The 18,554-nt window shown below is 56.6% G+C and overlaps 2 protein-coding genes across 2 annotated transcripts in view; one reads left to right on the top strand and one right to left on the bottom strand.

Moving 5' to 3' along the window:
• The window catches only part of MCPH1 (microcephalin 1), a 139,458-nt gene that overhangs the window by 58,173 nt on the left and 62,731 nt on the right, over window positions 1-18,554 (top strand). Inside the window, exon 13 of the mRNA XM_037063373.1 lies at window positions 1,430-1,507. Coding sequence (XP_036919268.1) covers window positions 1,430-1,507 — 78 coding nt within the window. The remainder of the gene's footprint in view (window positions 1-1,429; window positions 1,508-18,554) is intronic.
• Window positions 1,340-18,554, bottom strand: part of ANGPT2 (angiopoietin 2) — a 47,131-nt gene continuing 29,916 nt past the window's right edge. Inside the window, exons 5-9 of the mRNA XM_037063372.1 lie at window positions 17,282-17,409; window positions 12,072-12,173; window positions 11,347-11,513; window positions 7,287-7,417; window positions 1,340-4,448 (exon numbers count right to left, since the gene is read on the bottom strand). Of these exons, the coding sequence (XP_036919267.1) occupies window positions 4,288-4,448; window positions 7,287-7,417; window positions 11,347-11,513; window positions 12,072-12,173; window positions 17,282-17,409 (689 nt within the window). The 3' untranslated portion in view covers window positions 1,340-4,287. The remainder of the gene's footprint in view (window positions 4,449-7,286; window positions 7,418-11,346; window positions 11,514-12,071; window positions 12,174-17,281; window positions 17,410-18,554) is intronic.

Below are 18,554 nucleotides of genomic sequence, written 5' to 3'. Positions count from 1 at the left end.
GCCAGCTTCTCCTGCGGCTTCCTGCTGTTTGTGGTTGGCCTTCGTGCCTCCCACGGGGCCCGGACTCCTCCGAGCCTGGGTCCGTTTCCAGGACCCGGCGTGGGATCTGATGCGTGGTGGCAGAGGAGTGGAGAGTGAGCAGAAGGAAAGAGACGCTGAGTAAATAAGTGAGTCTGGGAGCCCAGCCAGCGCTGGGCAGCAGCGTGGAGGTGCTGTGTCCTGCTCTCGCCTGCATCCCACCGCCGTGCGCAGTTCCCTGAGAAACCAAGTGTCACTGTCTGGGGTCGGACACGAACTGACTCTAACGTATTAAAAAAGGGAGATATTATGACTGGTTCCCATAGATGGCTCTGAACCTTAGAAACGAGCAAAAAGGGAGACTTCAGTCGTTTCCAGTAATTCAGCAAGAAGAATGTAAGCTTCCTGTCGCAACTGTAGGAGGAAAGAATGAGCTCACCAAATGTGAGGAATGCAATTTCAGATGAAGGGAGAAATGGGGGCTTTGTGGCTGTCAGATTATTTCAGTTGTAAAGTTCCACTGGAGCATAAAAACAGGCTTTGAGGGAGTTTGGTCACGGAGACGGCTGCCGAATTTCAGGCACTGTTGAATTAAAATGGAAACATCGTTTTGACCATTTAAAAATGCGTGGGTTCAGTTTATAACATGAGGAGGAAGAATGGGAGGGAAATGCTTGTGTATGAGATACTTACTCTTCGGAATTCTCTGAAGGACTCTCACACGGGCTGTGGAGCACAGCTCCTGAAGGTGTTTGCTGGGGTTAGAAACAGCCACACTAACGGTTGCGTTTGGAATGTAGGCTATGGTTTCCGAAACCTCTCTTAATAGGTTGTTTTTTTAAGTAATACGAATATTTACTGAGCATTGTCTAGAGCAAAGGCAGCAAACACAAGGCCCTTAGGCCAAATCCTGCCCTCCACCTGTTCCCCCCACCGCTGGCAGCAACGCCAACCCCTCCCCTAACTGTTAAGGAGTAGTTGCATTTATACAGTCCTAGAATTATATTCAGCCCTTTGATGGCAACTGGGAGACTGACGTGGCCCCGGTGAAAATGAGTTCGATGCCCCTGGTCCATATTGACTCTGTACCTGGGAAACCAGGAATTAAAAAGTAGCTACAGTCTTTCACACATGCAAAAACAGGGCGTTGGCCAGTGCTCGGCCTCAGGTGACAATCCTGACTTCTGGTCGTGTGAGACCCATTCTCACCGGGCGTTTGTCAGCACAACACTCCCTCCTCCCAGAGACCCCAGGGCCCTTTCCTGTTCCAGCCTTGGCTGCAGACCCACAGGGCGTGGGCCCACTGCCGGTGGTCTCGTGGGTTTTGCTTTTGCTCTCTCTCCTAGGTGGCTCGTTACCCACTGAAGCGCCTAGTGAACGTCTAAAGTGTCATGCTTTTGTGTCCTTGCAGGTGCTGTGGTCGCTGGAACTGGGTCACTGGATTTCTGAGGAACCGTTCGAACTCTCCGCCTCCTTCCCTGCAGCTCCCGTGAGTCAGACGCTGTGTTGTGATGGGATATACGATTTGGTATTCTCTAGAAATTATTGTTAGCACAGCTACAGGTTCGAGTGTTTATCAACTAAGAAGACATATTAGCCAAACCTCGCACTCGTTTTCTGTGTATTTGTGAGAATAAAAGTGAGAATGATTTGCAGAAAGTTGGGAGGGATGCATTCTCAGAACACTTTAATTAGAGAAGTCCTCGGGACTGAGAAAAACGGAAAAGCCTAGATTCTTGAGAAGGTAGCATTGCGTCGCATTCGCAGCCCGAGAGATAACACTTGCTGCCGGTAAAGGGAGGACGGGTGGGTATAAACACTGCGGCCGGCCAGCGTGTCCTGTGGACGCTGTGCTTTTCCGAAAGCAGCCTTTGCTTCACCGCACTCTGTTTCAGATGCTAATGGAGAAGTCCCACGTTCTAACTTTTTTTTGAAGATTAAGGAATAATCTGGTCAGGAATTTCAGGTTTACTTGGAAGCAGGATTGCGCAGAAGCTGGCCTCCGTTTTCAGACACGTCACCAGGTTTGGGACGGTCTGTTCATGTAAGAGACTAACACCTGGGCGACAAGCAAAGACTCGTCTGCCACCCGCGTGCCTGCGTTTTGGCTGTTTGACTGTGGCATGGGGTCCTCGGATGACGAGGAGTTGGCCTCTGCCCCGAGGCACTGTGGTGTCCGAGGTTGCTGGGTTGTTTGGTTTTTATTTTTAAGATTGCCACTTTGGTTTCCTTTCAACTCCGTAAATGCTTTCTTTAGGAGAGAAGGAGTTCTCCGAGACGCTCTGAAATGCTGTGCAAGGCACTGCAGCACAGACTCAGCACGCAGACCCCGTTCTGTCGGGCCAGTGCGTGTGTCATTCGAGACACCAGGGGGCGCTTCACCGTCAACAGGCGCCTGGCCTACCCACAGGGACCAGGGACACGACTTGGACCCTGATAGTTGGTGCTGGGTCGTCTCTTTCTCAAGCGTGTCTGCCTTGTGCTCGTCAAGGGGCCGTAGAAACTTGCTGTTGCTTTTCAGCCACTGGTGTTTTCTCACCGTGGGATGGTCTTCACTTGGTGCAAAGCTAATGCCTCTGGAATACGCCGGCCCCTAGGTGTGATCAGGGTGGTGGTCCTGGACTCTGTCTGTGTGATCGGTGAGAGTGCCACGTGGTGGAGCAAGGAGAGGGCCTGCTGCATCGGAGCCCGTGGAAGACTCCACACGGGACAGTGTGGGGCGTTCTCACACTGAGTGAGCCGGGGCGGGGCCTGTGCAGGTTACAGGGGCCAGACAAGACAGTGGGCAGAGGGCGCAGCCGTGGCAGGGAAGTGTGGGTGAAGACGGCGTGAAGCACATGCTGGTCGCAGAGTTGGCCCTAAGCTGCCTGGCAGCTGAGTCGAAAGCAGGTAGGTGAGATGTCACCCCTAGATTCTGAGCCGCCCCCGGCCATGTGCCAGTGCGCGTGATGCTGGGCAGACTCTGAGCAGAACGAGGGCTCAGGGTGTGAGGCAGCCCCGCGCTCAGCCCCCGCCCTCTCCCGAGTGTGTTGTACACGTGTGAGCACACTGTGAGCATCGGGCGCTGGCTTTGCACTTCACAATGCCCCTTAAGTTTTCTGGTAGACATTATTTTTGTAATCTTAACAATGTAATTTGTTTTCCTAAAGTAACTTCAGGGTACAGTCTAAGTCAGGGAGATGAGCTTCGCACAGGCCTTAAACGGCAGGGTTTGCCCAGCCGTGCACTAAGCAGGGCCTCCTCCTCCAGGACACGTCTCAGCAGAAGAGAGCGAGACCTCTGTGTCAGAGCAGCAAGTGACAGTCAGTGAAGTCTCTTCGTCACCAGATTAAATGTGTAATTTCCCTCATCGTTGAAAGGGAGAATTTTCCATGTCACCAGACACATCGGTTGTTTTGGAATCAAATTACTATTTTCAAAATATTTCAAGTGTTTTCAAAAAAGTAAATAGTAAAATACTAAATATTTTCAAAACAGTTAAATGTACTCATCTCACCTCATAAGTTATATTTACTCTCTAAAAATAATTTCATATTTAACAGCCAGACAGCAAAAACAAACCAAGAGCATGGTCTTTACACAAGGGAAAGAATACACCCTCGGGAGGTCTGGGAGCCCCCACTGCACGAACTTGACATCTGTGTTTGAGCATTAACTTAGCACTGTGCCAGCAACACATACGTAAACACACTGTTTTCGGGATGAAAATTCAAAGACCGAAGAAGAGCGGAAATGCGTGAACCGTGTCTTTCCTTCCCCAGAAACCGAGCCACAGACGAGCTCTTCTTGGACCCTCCCTGAACGTGCGTGCGTTTGTGCAGCTGCGGGCACCTCTTCCGCCCTTTGATTGGGAGACCGGGCCGCACTGAGGCCCGTGGGTATTTACACAGTCCATACACAGTGCCCGGAGTGCGGCCCCAGCCTCTCTCTGCCCCGAGGCCTGGGCACCTGTTCTCCAGTTACTTACTAAGGAGCCTGCACGGGGCACTCCCGGAGTGACGGCAGGGTCTTCGAGTCGGCAGTCCCCCCGTGAGCTCGAAGTGTGTGCAGAGCGGTCCCACCAGGTCACCGGGTGACGGTTCTGGGTTGCACTGCGGCCCATCGAGTGGAGCAGGTGCCCGTGGTGGGTCTCGGGGCTCTGCTTTGGGGTCCCCGCGAGCAAGCGCTCCTCTGAGGCGGCAGAGGTGGCAGTGCAGCTATGTCGTCAGACCTCTGGGACTGAGTCTGGGGCAGTCAGGCAGCTGGCCCTGGCCCGGCCCGTGCAGGCCTTCAGAAGTCCGAGGGCCGGACCATCATGGCCGTGGCCTTGAGCGAGTAGCCTGACCCCTTCCAGTAGTACCACTTGATGCCGTTGAACCTGTTAGTGTTCTGCCGCTGGGGGTAGTACATTCCGTTCAGGTTGGAGGGACCGCATGCGTCGAACCACCAGCCTGTGGAAGTAAAAGAGATGCAATCAGGGACTGGGTCGCGCCGCCCCCCCCCCCCCCCGAGGTGGAGGCCCTTGGCTTGCCCATGTGCCACATTCCGTGCATTTAAGTACGTGCACATATTCCTAGGGGGGCTGGTGCTGCGTGGACCGGCGAGAGAGAAGGCTGACTGCCCGTGCCATGTGGGAGCCGCAGCTCCCTGGTGGCAATGTCTACGCGAGCTTTCACGCCTCCCCCCCAGCGCCATGTGGAAGGGCCAGCGGCAACAGCCAGGGGTAGGAGACCACCCCCATGCTGCTGAGCTGGCAGGGGCCCTGGGGGTGCAGCAGACAGGGTCAAAGCCCAGGCCTTGAGGGTGGCTCTCTGGGCCAGGAGACCTTTCCAGGCCCAGCAACCCACTGACCTGGACTGACCCAGCCTTCCCTCCACGCACCAAAGACATTCTTTTGTTTAAAATGCAACCCTGAATTTTAAGTACCAGTGCTGCTAGAGAAAAGGACAGAGAGGATGTTGGAAGCTGTGGTGGTGTACTCACTGGGGTAAAGCCAGGGCATGGGGCAGTGGGGGCGGGGGCGNCAAAGCCCAGGCCTTGAGGGTGGCTCTCTGGGCCAGGAGACCTTTCCAGGCCCAGCAACCCACTGACCTGGACTGACCCAGCCTTCCCTCCACGCACCAAAGACATTCTTTTGTTTAAAATGCAACCCTGAATTTTAAGTACCAGTGCTGCTAGAGAAAAGGACAGAGAGGATGTTGGAAGCCATGGTGGTGCACTCACTGGGGTAAAGCCAGGGCATGGGGCGGCGGGGGCGGGGGCGGGGGCGGCGCTAGGCCCACATCCACCTCCCCTTCCCTGCCCCCCTCGCTGTGGTTTCCACAGCGAGCATGGGCGGGGGTGGTTTGCACGCAGTGGTCTGCGTAAGTCCTGGAACTCTGTGTTGGGAGGACACATACAGGGTGGTGCCACTTACATAAAGGTGTAGAAGATACAGGAGGCAGTCACAGAACTATGACCGACATTTTCTACGGTCACTAAAGGATGTGAATGCACCCCGATTCAGTGGTGTGCGCAGGGACAGGTCCCGGTGGAGGGGCTTTAGTTGTGTCTCATGTTTTCTCTCTTTGAAGAGCGTTCTGATGCTGAGCATACATTGTGTTCCCGTGCTCATCCCTTAGACTGGGGACACCAGTCACTACTTCCAGGTGCCCGTCCCTGACAGTATCAGCTCTGTGGCTGGAGCTGGTTCGGATTCAGGTCCATTTGACAAGGTGTGTGATTTATTCAGAACCCTTCAAGACACTCAGAAATATCTCGGGTTTCTAGATCCTCCCGTCCAGAGTCTGTCGTCTGACTGAACTCCGAGCTTACTGCCCTTGAAACCCCCTGGCTGGCCGTTGGGCTGGTGTGCCCGTGACCGAGACCTCGGGCTGGACGCAGACCGTGCTGTCAGAACTGCCCGTTTCTCCCTTCCGTTGCGTCTCGTTTTCCTCTCGCCCTCTCAGCCCCACATCTTGATGGGAGCGAACAAATACATTGTTTCCCTGGTTGTCTCTGCGCTTCTGCTCTGCAGCCGGTTCGGTGTGGGAACGGCCAAAAGGTCGGGGAGTGCCTGGCCGGCCCTCGCCTTCCCCGCTTTGTGGGCTTTGACGAGGGTTGTTACTGCAGAGCCCGGGCACCAGGCAGCCCTCGGGCCTCAGGGTGAGCGCGCTCTCTCACTGGCGGGGGTGCAGACAGGGGCGACCTGTGTTTCTAACTTAATGTACTGTGCATAAATGCACCATCTAAGGAACATGGGGCTGCTTTTTGTAACGCAGACAGTTCTTTCAGCATTAACTCGAGGACATGAAAATTATGGAGTTCCAGGTTATTTGCCACCAACCCTTCCTTTTGACGGAAGTGCAAATGCACCAGAGGCTGGGCCCGGTCCTTCCGCCTCCCGGCTGTGGACCACGGCTCCCGAGTCCCCGCCCAGGGAGCCCTGAGCGCAGCTCGGCCTCCCGGTGCCCGGCCTCTGAGGTCAGCCCCCAGTGCCCCTCTCTCCCGTCCTGGGCACCCTGCCCCCAGCTCTCATTGCTGTCCTGAACCTTGCCGCGTTTTTTAAGAATTAACCTGACAGCATTTCCTGCTCTCAGTTACTGTTCACTCGCTCTGTTTAGTCAATGTAAACCTGAAGGAATCAAGTTTTCTAGCAGCTGGCCCCTGGCACTGAACTCCTCAGAGCTCCCGATGGGGGGTCTGGCCGCCTCATGTGACTGTCACAGGGCTGTGGCTTTGGAGGCGGGGTTCCCTTTTTCTGCACAGAGGTCTGACATGAAAGGTGGGGAGCGCGAAGAGTCCGAGAGTAAAGGCCTTCTCATAAACTGGACGCCTTTCAATTTGGGCACTAGAAAGGCAGGGTAGTCCACTAGTTGCTTTGTGTTTGCATGTGTCTGCTATACAGTAATGAAATCCTTAAAAAAAACCATACCTGAAAAGTCCTTGGTTGAACAGTGAACTATTGTTTGGAAGCGTTTCTATGGTGACAACTCTCTGCTGCTCTTTGGGTTGCCCTGTGGGTAGCTGACCTTTTTAATGGAGCAGCACACTCAGCGAGCACCCCGGCCCCCTCCCTGTCGGCCCCCTCCTTGTCGGGGCAGGTCCTGGACCCACACAGCCAGTGGCAGACAGCTCCTGCCCGACGCTCAGGAGTCGGAGAGAGGAAAAGCTCCCGGTAGCAGGTGGGCACATCTGAGGGGTGCAGCACGGTCACCAGCCACGGGTGGAAGTCCCCCGAGCCAGCCCTCCCCGCACCGCGAACGTCACCCAGCCAGCACAGACAGGAAGAGTGTGCGCAGCGGTCCCACCTCCGGTGAGCATCTGTGAGCACTTGCAGACGCACTTGTCCCTGTCTGCGTCCCTGGTGCTGAAGTCGTTGCCCGGCTGGCTTATGCTGCTTATCTTGCCAGCCGTCCCCGTGAGCCCTCGGAGGTGAATCCTGCAGGCGTGCCAAGGGGGAGAAAACACGGCGTTAATGGGCTGGGGCTGCTGACCCACCGCAGTGGAAACTTTTTTTGTAAAGTGTCCCGTTCTAGCGAAAGGCGCTCTGGGCTGCCTAGTGCACTGGGGCACACTCTGGACAAAATATTTTTGCACTGGTATAAACAGGAACCAACTTATCATCAAACCCTTAGGCAGAGAGGGCTGTTTTCATGAAACCGTCAATGGCTATCACTTGCACAGCACCAGCGGGGACCTCAGGGCACTGTGGTTTATTTTCCTGCCGCTGTTACATAAACAGGAAGGGGGGGCCATGGCATGGGGGGGTCCTCTCTGCAGGTCTGCAGGGTCACCCAGAGAGAAACGAGGGCCTCAGGGAGACTGGACAGCCTCAAACACCGCATTTCCAGTGGGGGGTGGGGTGGGGAGGCCGTCAGGCACCATGGAACGACCACTGAACCCGGAGTGCAGCTCTGCCGAGTCAAGGCAGAAAGAGGCGCCCACCGCCCCGGCTGCCTCGCCTGGTGTCTGCACAGGGTCGTGACCCGCCTGCCGGGCCCTGGGAGGCACCATCAGATCCTGTGGTGTTAGGCACTGCTGATAGCCGGCACTTCCTGGCACGGCATGCAGACGTGTGGCAGCACTGATGCTGGAGAAAGGAGAGGGGCCATTGGTGTGGCAGCCCTGCTTCGAGGGAGGGAGCCCTGGGCAGCGGGTGGCTGGGACAGTGCGGAGCAGGGCCCACGGGACGTGTGTCACTGTGCTGAGCGCCGTGTTCCCGGGTGGGTGCGGGGAGTGTGGGACCCCGGGGTGTCGGGTCTGCCCATCCTGGGGTTCCCACAGAACCAAGCCCCCCAAGCCCTGGGGTTCCCACAGAACCAGGCGTCAGAGGGAGAGTTGTACTTCAGCCCCCAGACGATGCTCGTCTCTGGAACGCCCGCTTCTGCTCCCTAGCCCTTTCCTTGGGGGGAGGGTCAGACCCAAGAACTGGGGCGGGAACAGAGGGGAGAGGGGAGACGGGTTCACCCGGGGCTGACCCTCCCCAGCCCCGAAGGCACATGCGCAGCATGGACGCAGCGCCTGTGCCAGCCCGGGGGNTCTGCCCATCCTGGGGTTCCCACAGAACCAAGCCCCCCAAGCCCTGGGGTTCCCACAGAACCAGGCGTCAGAGGGAGAGTTGTACTTCAGCCCCCAGACGATGCTCGTCTCTGGAACGCCCGCTTCTGCTCCCTAGCCCTTTCCTTGGGGGGAGGGTCAGACCCAAGAACCGGGGCGGGAACAGAGGGCAGAGGGGAGACCGGTTCACCCGGGGCTGACCCTCCCCAGCCCCGAAGGCACATGCGCAGCATGGACGCAGCGCCCGTGCCAGCCCGGGGGACAGCACTGCCCGTTTATACATGTCAGATGGTCGAGTTCAGAGGCGGGCCCCCACCCCCGCCCCCATGGGGAGGCTTGTCAGGTTGGCCCTCACCCCTCCGTCCTCCATCGGGGTCCTGCCTGGCAGACACCCTGGGGGTGACCTCTAATTGAGAAAGAGGTTCTGGAAGGTGGAGGCAGGAGCCACCAGGTGGCGTTCCCCGGAGCACAGACTGAGTCCTTCCGGGGTCACGGACTTAGATCTGGAGAAGTTTTCCTGTGGTTGCTCTGGGAACTCCATCATGAAGTGTGGACCGAATCTCCAAACGTACCGTCCTCCTCACGCTTCAGAAACACCCTCGGCCCCTGCACCACCCTGGGTCCCTGCTGCAAGGGGTCCTTCGAGTGTGCTCTCCTGCCCCAGGGGTTTCAGAGGCTGTTTCCTTCCAGGCCCCTCTTGTGCTTCAGGGGGCCCTTCAGGGACGGTCCCTTCCTCCCTCCTCCCTCCTCCCTCCACTGCAGCTCTCCTGGGCCTCATTCAGTTTCCCCAAATGTGCGCAAAATGAGGGGGATACTGCTTCTTATCAGTCTCTGTGAGACTGACAATGCATGGCCTGTCGGCTTCGAGTCGCTCTTTTAAAATCTGGTCATTGCCAACGGCCACATTCTTGAAGTTGCTTTCACCTGGTGTCAGCCCCGTCATAGAGCAGGGGAGTGAAGTCAGAGTTAAAGTGGGAAGTGGCCAGTTTTTTAAGTTGATGTACCAATTGTTTTTTAGTTTTAGTAAAAAGAACCATGTTCTACTGATGTATTTCTCAGTTTCCCAACATCTGGGGCCATTTCTTGAGGAAAAGAGTCCAGCTGCTGAATTCGGTGGACGTTCCACGTGTCCTGGAACCATCTGTAGTTGCTCTGAGTTTCGGTCACATTATGGCTCTTATCGCGCTGGCGTGTTTCATTAGCATGATGCTTTTCAGTGCAATGTCTGTCGTATGTTGCCAAGTAAATTAAACCGAGCTCCAAACACACGTGCTCATGAAATGGCAGATCCCAAAGCTGATTTACTTTTCTAAAGGAAATATCTAAGAACCAGCTCAGATTAGAATATTTTTATAATGTCAGCACATGAGGGTAATGACCCATTTTGTAAAATCTTCATATATAAACAGTCTAATCCTTAATTTTTGTGTTTCTTTGTCGTTTTTTTTTAATTCCTCTGTTGTAGTTTCCTAACTGTTGCCAGTTGAAAAAATATTTAGCTTGGAGGTGAAACAATAGCCAGCACTTGTGTCTAAGAGTCCCCTGCAGTGTCGATCTCTCTGGAGTGTCCTCCGCGCGGCCTGGGGCCCGGACACCTGCCCGTTGCTGTCCCTGCGCGGCCTCCCAGGGAGCCGTGCTGCGCTGCAGGGAGTCGGTCCTGCTCGCTGACGCTCTGCAGCCCTGTGCCTCGCCTGTGGGACGTGGCTGCTCTGTTTTCAGAGTACGCATCTGCATTCTGATCCGTTCTGCACAGGGCAGACGTGCTGGACACTGCAGTTCCCGGGGGGCTGCCCAGCGGCCGGACCTCAGCTGTTTCCTGTGCTGTTACCGAGCCCTCCCGGGGGAGGCCAGCCTGGAGCCCGGTCTGGAGATGGTGTTTGTGTCCGCAGGGCTCAGGTCTGCTGTCGAGCAGCGGGTCCCAGGTGGGCATCTGTGGGACGCAGGTGACCACAGGCCAGGGGGCGGCAATCTTCTGTGACGCTGGATGGCACTTGGCCTGTTTCTGACCGCACGGGAGGTGCTGGGGATCAGCACGCAGCACTGGCCTGCTCCTTGGACTCTTGCAGGCTCGCTGGTGGCTGGACCCTGGGGCGGGCCTTCTCAGAGCAGCTCCTGTGGTGCCTCCACCGCCCCCTGCCCCCACCCAGGCAGCCGCGTGGCCGAGTTCCTCCTTGTGGAACCGCACACCCCTAAGGCCCTCTTCTGTGCGGGCCTGGCCGCGTAGGTGCAGGTGATCAAGGCCCAGGCTCTCAGGCCTTTTGCCGCGCCATCTACTGCCGGGGCGTTGTAGGCCCAGAGAGCACATTCTGGGCCCAGGTGGCCCCTGCTTTCCTTGGAACAGTCGCGATTAGCGCCACCAGCTGGTGGGCAAGGTAAATGGTAGTGAGTGCCGCAGGGGGGCAGCCCCGGTGAAGTCTCCCCTGCCCACCAACTGTCCCCAAAACGTCCCACCAAACCTGCCACTCAGACTGGGCAGCTCAGCCTGACGTTGGGGTGGGACCTAACAGTCGCGGGCATTTAAACCACAAAAAGATGGGCTTCACTGTTAAACCCTTTTGGGAAAAAACAAGTAGGCGTGTGTGTCGCGCTGCTCTCCTGACTTTTTAACAGGGATGCACACTCCCCAGCCGCACACCTGTGGGGCGGGCTGCGTTCACCTGTGCTCTGAGGGTGCAGAGCATACTCAGCAGGCACGGTGCTGTCCCCTGGGCGCCCCTTCTATTGTTAAAACCAAAGGCACACTTTCAAAACTAGAGAAACGAGGGGTTTTCCATCTGGGGCCGCAGCCCTCCGCCGCAGGGCGCCCCCTACCTGTAGTTGAGGTCCTCGCCGGAGAGGGAGAATTGCTCGTACAGCGCGTAGGCCTCGTTCCCCTCCCAGTCCACCAGGCGGATGCGCAGCGCGTAGCGTTTCTGATTGGTCAGCTGCGACACGAACTCGTTCCCCAGCCAGTACTCGCCCGCAGGGTTCCCGAAGCCCTGTGGACCCAGGGGTGAGAGTCAGTCGCCTCGTTTGCTTTTCTCGTGGACTCGAAGTCAGTAGTCACCACTCAGTGTGGAGCACTACCAAATACTCTGCAGAAAGTCTTCCCTCTCCTGTGAAAATTAGGGGCCCTCTGCGGGAGAATGTGGATTGATCTGGAAAAGGTCAGTTTTAAGAAACCAAGCCGTTCCTGGGAGAGAATTAGCGTTAGAATAATTAGAACGACTTGGGAACATCCCCCACCCCCACCACCACAGACAGGTGAGCACGGACAGCCAAGGGTAGAGGCCTGTGAAGCCCCACCCGCAGTCAGATTTGCAAAGCCGCTGCGCGGGGGGCTCCTGCCCCTTCCCCTGGAGACACAGTTGGCGCTGCAGTGGCAGGACCGTCCTTTACCAGGGAGACCGACACATGGTCACAAAGAACCTTTGGGTTAAAAAAACACTGTCATGATTCATTGGTGGTTTTGAATTTGTGGTGAAGGTTCGGCAGATCCTGAAAGTTACTCTTCACACACAAAAATCATTTTCAGATGGTTTAGCGAATGCTCATACCACTTTGTATTCCTTCCAAGTCCTCTGAAAGTCGACACTGCCGTCTTCACGTCGCTGAATGGTCGTCCACCCCCCTCCGGCCGTTTCCATGTCGCAGTGAGCCTGCCAACGAGAAGGGCGGAGTCACCGCCGTGGGGCTGGTGGCTTAGGTCTGTGTGCTGCACGGGAGACGCATGAGGAACGCGAGGCCTCTGAACAAGCCCTGTGCTCACAGGGCTCTTTGGGGTGGGCCTCTGTGGCCTACCAAGAAGCGGAGGGTTTTAAATAAGCGGAAAACCAGGACTCTAAAGAGATGATGGGAAATAAACCATGATATAACACAGTGCAGTGGTGAGAGTGGGACTTCTTGTCATCGCCCGTTTCAGGCCAGGGACCCCCCCAGTGGCTGACTCAGGGTCCGCTGCTCCTTGGAGGCTGTCTGTGAACAGGGCGCTTCGCTGGGCAGGTGGCCAGCCTCTCACCTGCACCCACAGGAAGTCAGCGGCTTGTGTCTGCGCCCCTGAGACCCTTCAGGGTAGCTGGCAACCTGCCACCTCTGCGGGATGTATGAGGGTGTCACGCAGGGTGTCCCGGGCTCCTGTTACAGGGCAGGTCGCAGGGGCTGCCAGGCTCCCTCTGTGTGGGACACACACCGGGTGTCTCGGCCCACCCTCATTCTGAGGGACCATGTACCTGCCATGACCTGAGTGTGGCCTGGCAGCTCTACGCACAGAGCTGGCTTCGGTCGTCCCTGCCCTTGGCCCACGGCCCACGGCATTTCTCCTCCTGCCTCTGGATTTCCGCTTTCGAGCTGAACCTGGTTTAAACCTGGTTCAGAACACAGAATTCTTTCCTGGGCTAAGAGCATGCATGCTCAATTTCAGCTCAGCTGGAGGTTCATTATGAAATCAAAAACCCCTGAAAGCAAGATTGCATAAATAGTTTTAAATAACGAGATTATAGCAGAACAAAAACGGTTTCCAAAAAGCGGAGATGAATTTCTCCACAGCACACCGGGTCGTACATGTGAAAGTTAAGGTTCAAAACCAATTAGAGCTTGACTTCCTTTGTTGTTAGCCACGGTCTTTTTGGTAAGCGTGGCGAACATTCAGGCCGAGTAAGCCGAGTCGGGAACTGCCCTGTGAGTTAGTCCTGGCGTGTGGGCGGGGACTGGAGGGTGGGGGTGCTTGGACCTGCTCCTGCGCTCAAAGGGCTGGCCTGCCGCCTCGCCACGCCTGAGTGGGGGAGACAGCGAGACCCCGCCCCACTCCCCTGAGGTCCACTGGGCCCCGGCTGCTTCCCCCGCCCCCGCCCCGGGGTCCTTGTGTTCGGAAACAGGTTCCATCAGGAGGAAAGTTACCTTCACTGAGAATACAATGCTTCCCCGTTTCCAATGGATCCGATGCGTCACCCCCGTCTGCGTAAGGCAACCCCTTCCCACCCTGAGCCACAGCAGCACCACTGGGGATGGCAGTCACTGCCGCCTGGCGCTCGGCGCCGCGCCCTGTGCGAGGCTCATGGCGCGTTTTATCCAATCCCGCAGCGGCCTGCAGTGATGGGTGATTCTGCGTTTTTGAGAGCAGCAAACATGTTCAGTCAGGTTAGATTAATGCAGTCAGCCATTAGCTATTACGTGGAATACAGGATTTGAAGCGGCTCTAATTCCCACTCACATGACTTTTTTTCTACCCGACCCTGTGGACAGAAAGGAGAACCCGACCCTTTGTTCGTGGGCCGCAAGGCCCTCAGCACAGCCCTGAGCCGCAGTAAGCTCACAGATGACCCTCCTCTCCTTTGCCTGTGGTCCATAGAATGGTCAGTCCTGCTCACGTCCATCAGTACGTCTGCCAAAATCCCCGCTCAGTGCACTGGCTGAGCGAGCCGCAGCGGTCCAAGGTGTGCCTGTGTGGTGGCCTTCCTGCCCCACACTCTAAGTGGCGCTCTGCTGGGGGTGGGGGCACAGAGCTGACCTGGCTCCTGCTGTGCCTGTCCTTGTTCCGAGAACGCGAGCTCCTGGGACACTGGTGTCACTGTCCTGAAGTCTCGATGCTCATGTCAAGAGAGCCAGCGTGGCCACTGTGGAAAGCGGGGTGAAGGTGCTGGGGTAGCTGAGCGCGTCTGCTGGTGCCCGAGCCATGGGGAGCCGGACCGCTCCCTGACTCCACCGCTAGAGCGCTTTCTTAACATGGCTTTGTCTGGACTTAAAAAGAGGAAAAGAGAGAAATGGCGCCTGCAAAATTTGAAGTACAGAGTCATAGTTTATCAGGTCATGAAACTCTGAGAGAGAGTCGTCCCCATAGCTGGGTGACAGTGATGAAGCAGGTAATATCAGGCAGGGTCAAGCCGAGATCCGCAGAGGGCGCCCAGAGCCCCGGGCAGTTGTACTTGGGGTCAGCGCGCCAGCACGCAGTGCAGGGTCCTCAGAGCTCACTCTCCCTCAGCTCTGAGGCCATGGTGATCGCACAGCCAACACAGCAGGAAGATGAACGTTCGGAGGCAGGTGCCCCGTGAAATCAGGGAAGGGGACCACTATGTCCCCACCTGGCAGGCACAGGTGAGCGCTGCCCACAGACACTGTCTTGCACAAAAACCTAAAGAGGTTTTCAAAAACGAAGTTGAACTATTTAGGCCCTTTTGGGACAGCTCTCGCCAAAGTGCTGAACACTCCCTCCTTGAGTTGGCCGAGTCAGGCCAGCATGGGGCCCCTGCCTCTTGGAGCCGGCGTCCCCTCCTCCTGTGTGTGGGCAGTGGCAGGGCTAACAATGGGGGGCGTGAGTTGTTACCCTGGGGGCTGCACCTCCCCTGTGACTTGGACTCTGCTCTGTGGGGCCGGAGGGGTCAGGTTGCATCACAGATGAGGCAGCTCCGGGCTCACAGAGCGCGAATGGCTCGCTCAGGGCACTGATCTGCAGAGCCAGAGTTCCCACCCACACTTGCCCACTAGGCGACTTGCTATCCCTTCGTCAGGTGGGGAATTCGGGTCTCATGTCTGGCGGGGAACCTGGGTAACTTAATCTGGACCCTTACTGAGCAACGAGGAGATTGAGCCGTGAGAGATCGTTGTTCCCTGCTGTGTGTGTGACTTATTGTTCCTGTAGAGGACCGAAAGGGACATGCATCCTAATGCTTCCAGCCGTGACTGGAGGCGCACGCCATCCCCGAGTCCTGCACGGCTCCTCCTCCTGGCCAGGACGTTTGCCTGGCTGCGGGCGGGTCTCGTGGGCCAGCTGTCCCATTGTCTCTCGGCCGGGGAGAGCCCCCCATCTGGTGACAGGCAGGAGCACCCCAAGACCTGGCCTGACAGCCAGGCTGCAGAGGGGGTTGAAAGGCTGGGCAGAGTCTGTTCAGCACTTGTAGTCTGCGGCAGTCTCTTTGGGGGTTTGTCCTCTTCCTAATGCTGCCTCTGGGGCACTAGGGACGTTAACCAATTTTCAGGGCTGATTTAAAGGAGCGAGAGTGAATGAGGTTTCTTTGGAAAGGATTATCGTCACTAACACAGTATTTGTCTTTTAAATTCGTAACCAAGGTCTGTGTTTCTGTTTCAAACCCAGGGTCTTTAAACCCTTAATGCTTATACTCTTAAAGGGGTTTTCTTCATCACTGAGCTGCAGGTGACACTGAATCAGAGAGACAGTACTTCCAGGGGTCTCCAAGATTTCCATTCTTGATACAGTAGCGAGTGCCTTTTCCATACATGTTTATGTTCAACGTGTAGCTGCTTCTCCAGTGCGGTGCAGCATGTTAACAGCTGTTTAGTATGTGCACACCAGCGTTTGTAGAACTGACTCTCTCATGATGCTCTTCCGGCTGATGGAACCTCTAAGCAAGGCCAAGCTGAAATACTCCCTAAGGAGCGATTTTAGCCCCCTCCAAGGCGCACTGGTCCCCCGGGGAGGCAGCACGCCCGCTGCCCCGACACAGCCTCCGTTTGTTGGGTCACTTCATAGAGTCATAGCTGGGGGTGTGCACTGGAGTCCGGGCTGTGTCCCGGCGGAGAAAATGCTCTGCCCTTGAAGGTGTGTGTGTGTCCCTGCCCACAGTGGCCACGGAGAGAGAGCAGCCTGCCCAGCCCCGTGGTCCTGGTGCCAGGGTCTGNCTTCATCACTGAGCTGCAGGTGACACTGAATCAGAGAGACAGTACTTCCAGGGGTCTCCAAGATTTCCATTCTTGATACAGTAGCGAGTGCCTTTTCCATACATGTTTATGTTCAACGTGTAGCTGCTTCTCCAGTGCGGTGCAGCATGTTAACAGCTGTTTAGTATGTGCACACCAGCGTTTGTAGAACTGATTCTCTCATGATGCTCTTCCGGCTGATGGAACCTCTAAGCAAGGCCAAGCTGAAATACTCCCTAAGGAGTGATTTTAGCCCCCTCCAAGGCGCACTGGTCCCCCAGGGAGGCAGCACGCCCGCTGCCCCGACACAGCCTCCGTTTGTTGGGTCACTTCGTAGAGTCATAGCTAGGGGTGTGCACTGCAGTCCGGGCTGTGTCCCGGCGGAGAAAATGCTCTGCCCTTGAAGGTGTGTGTGTGTCCCTGCCCACAGTGGCCACGGAGAGAGAGCAGCCTGCCCAGCCCCGCGGTCCTGGTGCCAGGGTCTGCGGGCTCCTGCGGTCCCCGGCAGCAAGTCCACAAGGTCGGCACCATTTCCATAGTGACACTAAGTCCTCCTGGCCTTGCCCCCCCATTGGTGCTTGCATGCACGGTGCATGAGCACAGGCGTGTGAACCTGCAGTGCCCAGCGAGACTCAAAGTGCCCTTGTGTGGCTGCCTTCTTGTCACACGTGTGCAGTTTGGCTGCTCCTGACGAAGCAGTCAGTGCGGTTTTAATAAACCCGAGCTGCTGGGTGCACCCCTTTTGGGATCTGTGCTGGCAGGAGGGGCGGGCCCCGCCTCTGCACCCCAGAGGACCGGCGGGTCCTGGGACCGCGGAGCTGCGAGCTGAGTGAGCCCTATCAAGGGCGGGGGCGGGGGGTTGGAAGATAGCTCCTTTAAACTTCACAGAAGAGTCTCACACCTCGCGGGAGGCAGCTGGCGGAGAGCACACCAAAGCCCAAGCCCAGGTGTGTGTGATGGGGCTGGAGGCAGCAGGCGCCGCCTTGGGCCGCAAGCGCGGCCAGTGTCCCCGCAGAGGGCCTGGAGCCCGGCTGGCCCGGTGCACAGGTGCAGCGGGCAGATCTGGGCCCTGCGACCAGAGCACAGCCCCGCAGGGAGACCCGGGGCAGCCCCTTACCTTGACCTCCTCGGTGGAGTTGGGGAAGGTCAGTGTGTAGACGCCGCTGGTGGTCCGGCCGGCCTTGAACACTTCCGCGCAGTCTCTGAAGATGATCTGTTTATCCTTCGCCGCCGCCGTGTTCTTCGCTGCTTGGGAAAGCAGGAAAGCGTTTGTGCGGAGTTCACAGAAAGATGAAAGGTTAGGGTTTCGACATGCACTCATTTGGGAAGTTGTGTGACATTTGAATTCTTACAGTAAGTCAAAAGGATGTCAGTTTTTTACCCTTTCCAAAAAAGTTACTCTTCCCGCCTGCTTTGTACAAACTCACAGCGACTCACCAGCAGTGCGCACCTCCTTCTTGGTCTACGTGGAATGCAGCGCTTCGCAGTCCGCTGCAATACCACTGCTTTCTAGAACCTTCCAGCTGGAGTGGAATCAGATGAAGCTACCGCCGGGGAGAAGCATACCGCGTGCAGCGGTGCCTGCGTGGCTTGGCCCCTGTCCTTCACCCCGTCCAGGCCCTGGCTGTGCTCACTCTCTCACACACCAAGGCCACGTCTGTGCACGGCCCTTCAGACTCTTGGCCTAAGACGTCTAGAGTTGTTTGGATTTTTAGCAACTGTCCCTTAACAGTTTGCGTTAATGGGGAACCTAACATATATACACGTATGCCTTTGCAGTTCTTCATCTAAGTCTGAAAACTCCAGATCTGTGAAATTCTTTTAGGCTTCTCGGTCTTTTCTCGTCGCATTAAAAATAGTGTGTGTGCACACATGCCCTGGCAGGTGTTGACCTATGTTTCATCACAGAGGCCCCTGTACACCGGTGCCTGGCCTGGCTGCTGTGGGCCCCACGGGGGCAGGGGTGGGGGGCTTTCTCCACTCGCTTCTCCCACCACGGTCTGGGCCGTGTGGCTCCCTGGGCTGTGGCTCCTCAAAGCCAACACCTCTCACTATCTTAGTCCCGCTGGACAGTGTCAGATCACTGTTCTTTTTCTGTGATAGTTTTAAAAGTACACTTTTCCTGAGTTATAAATAAGGGTTGGAGACTCAAGTTGGGGGGGGCACGTGCTACGCACTGCCAGCGGCGTGAAACCTGCCGCTTGGCATCGCCAGGGCGGGCCGCTGTTTGTGTGCGTTTGCTTCCTTGGTTGGCAGAAACCCGGTTGGCGGGTTTCTGTTGAAGCTGGAATAAGTGCGTGACTCGGGGAAAGTGTGAGAATACGTGTCTCAAGGAATGGCGAGTGTCTCAACCAGATCCTTATAAGAAGTGTGTCTGTGTCACAGAGTCC

Source organism: Sturnira hondurensis, unplaced genomic scaffold (genome assembly GCF_014824575.4).
Source record: "Sturnira hondurensis isolate 20B ecotype Veracruz unplaced genomic scaffold, ASM1482457v3 Scaffold0014436, whole genome shotgun sequence".
Classification (NCBI taxonomy): domain Eukaryota; kingdom Metazoa; phylum Chordata; class Mammalia; order Chiroptera; family Phyllostomidae; genus Sturnira; species Sturnira hondurensis.
The sequence above is the reverse complement of the archived record's forward strand: the minus strand, read 5'-3'. Positions and strand labels throughout refer to the sequence as shown.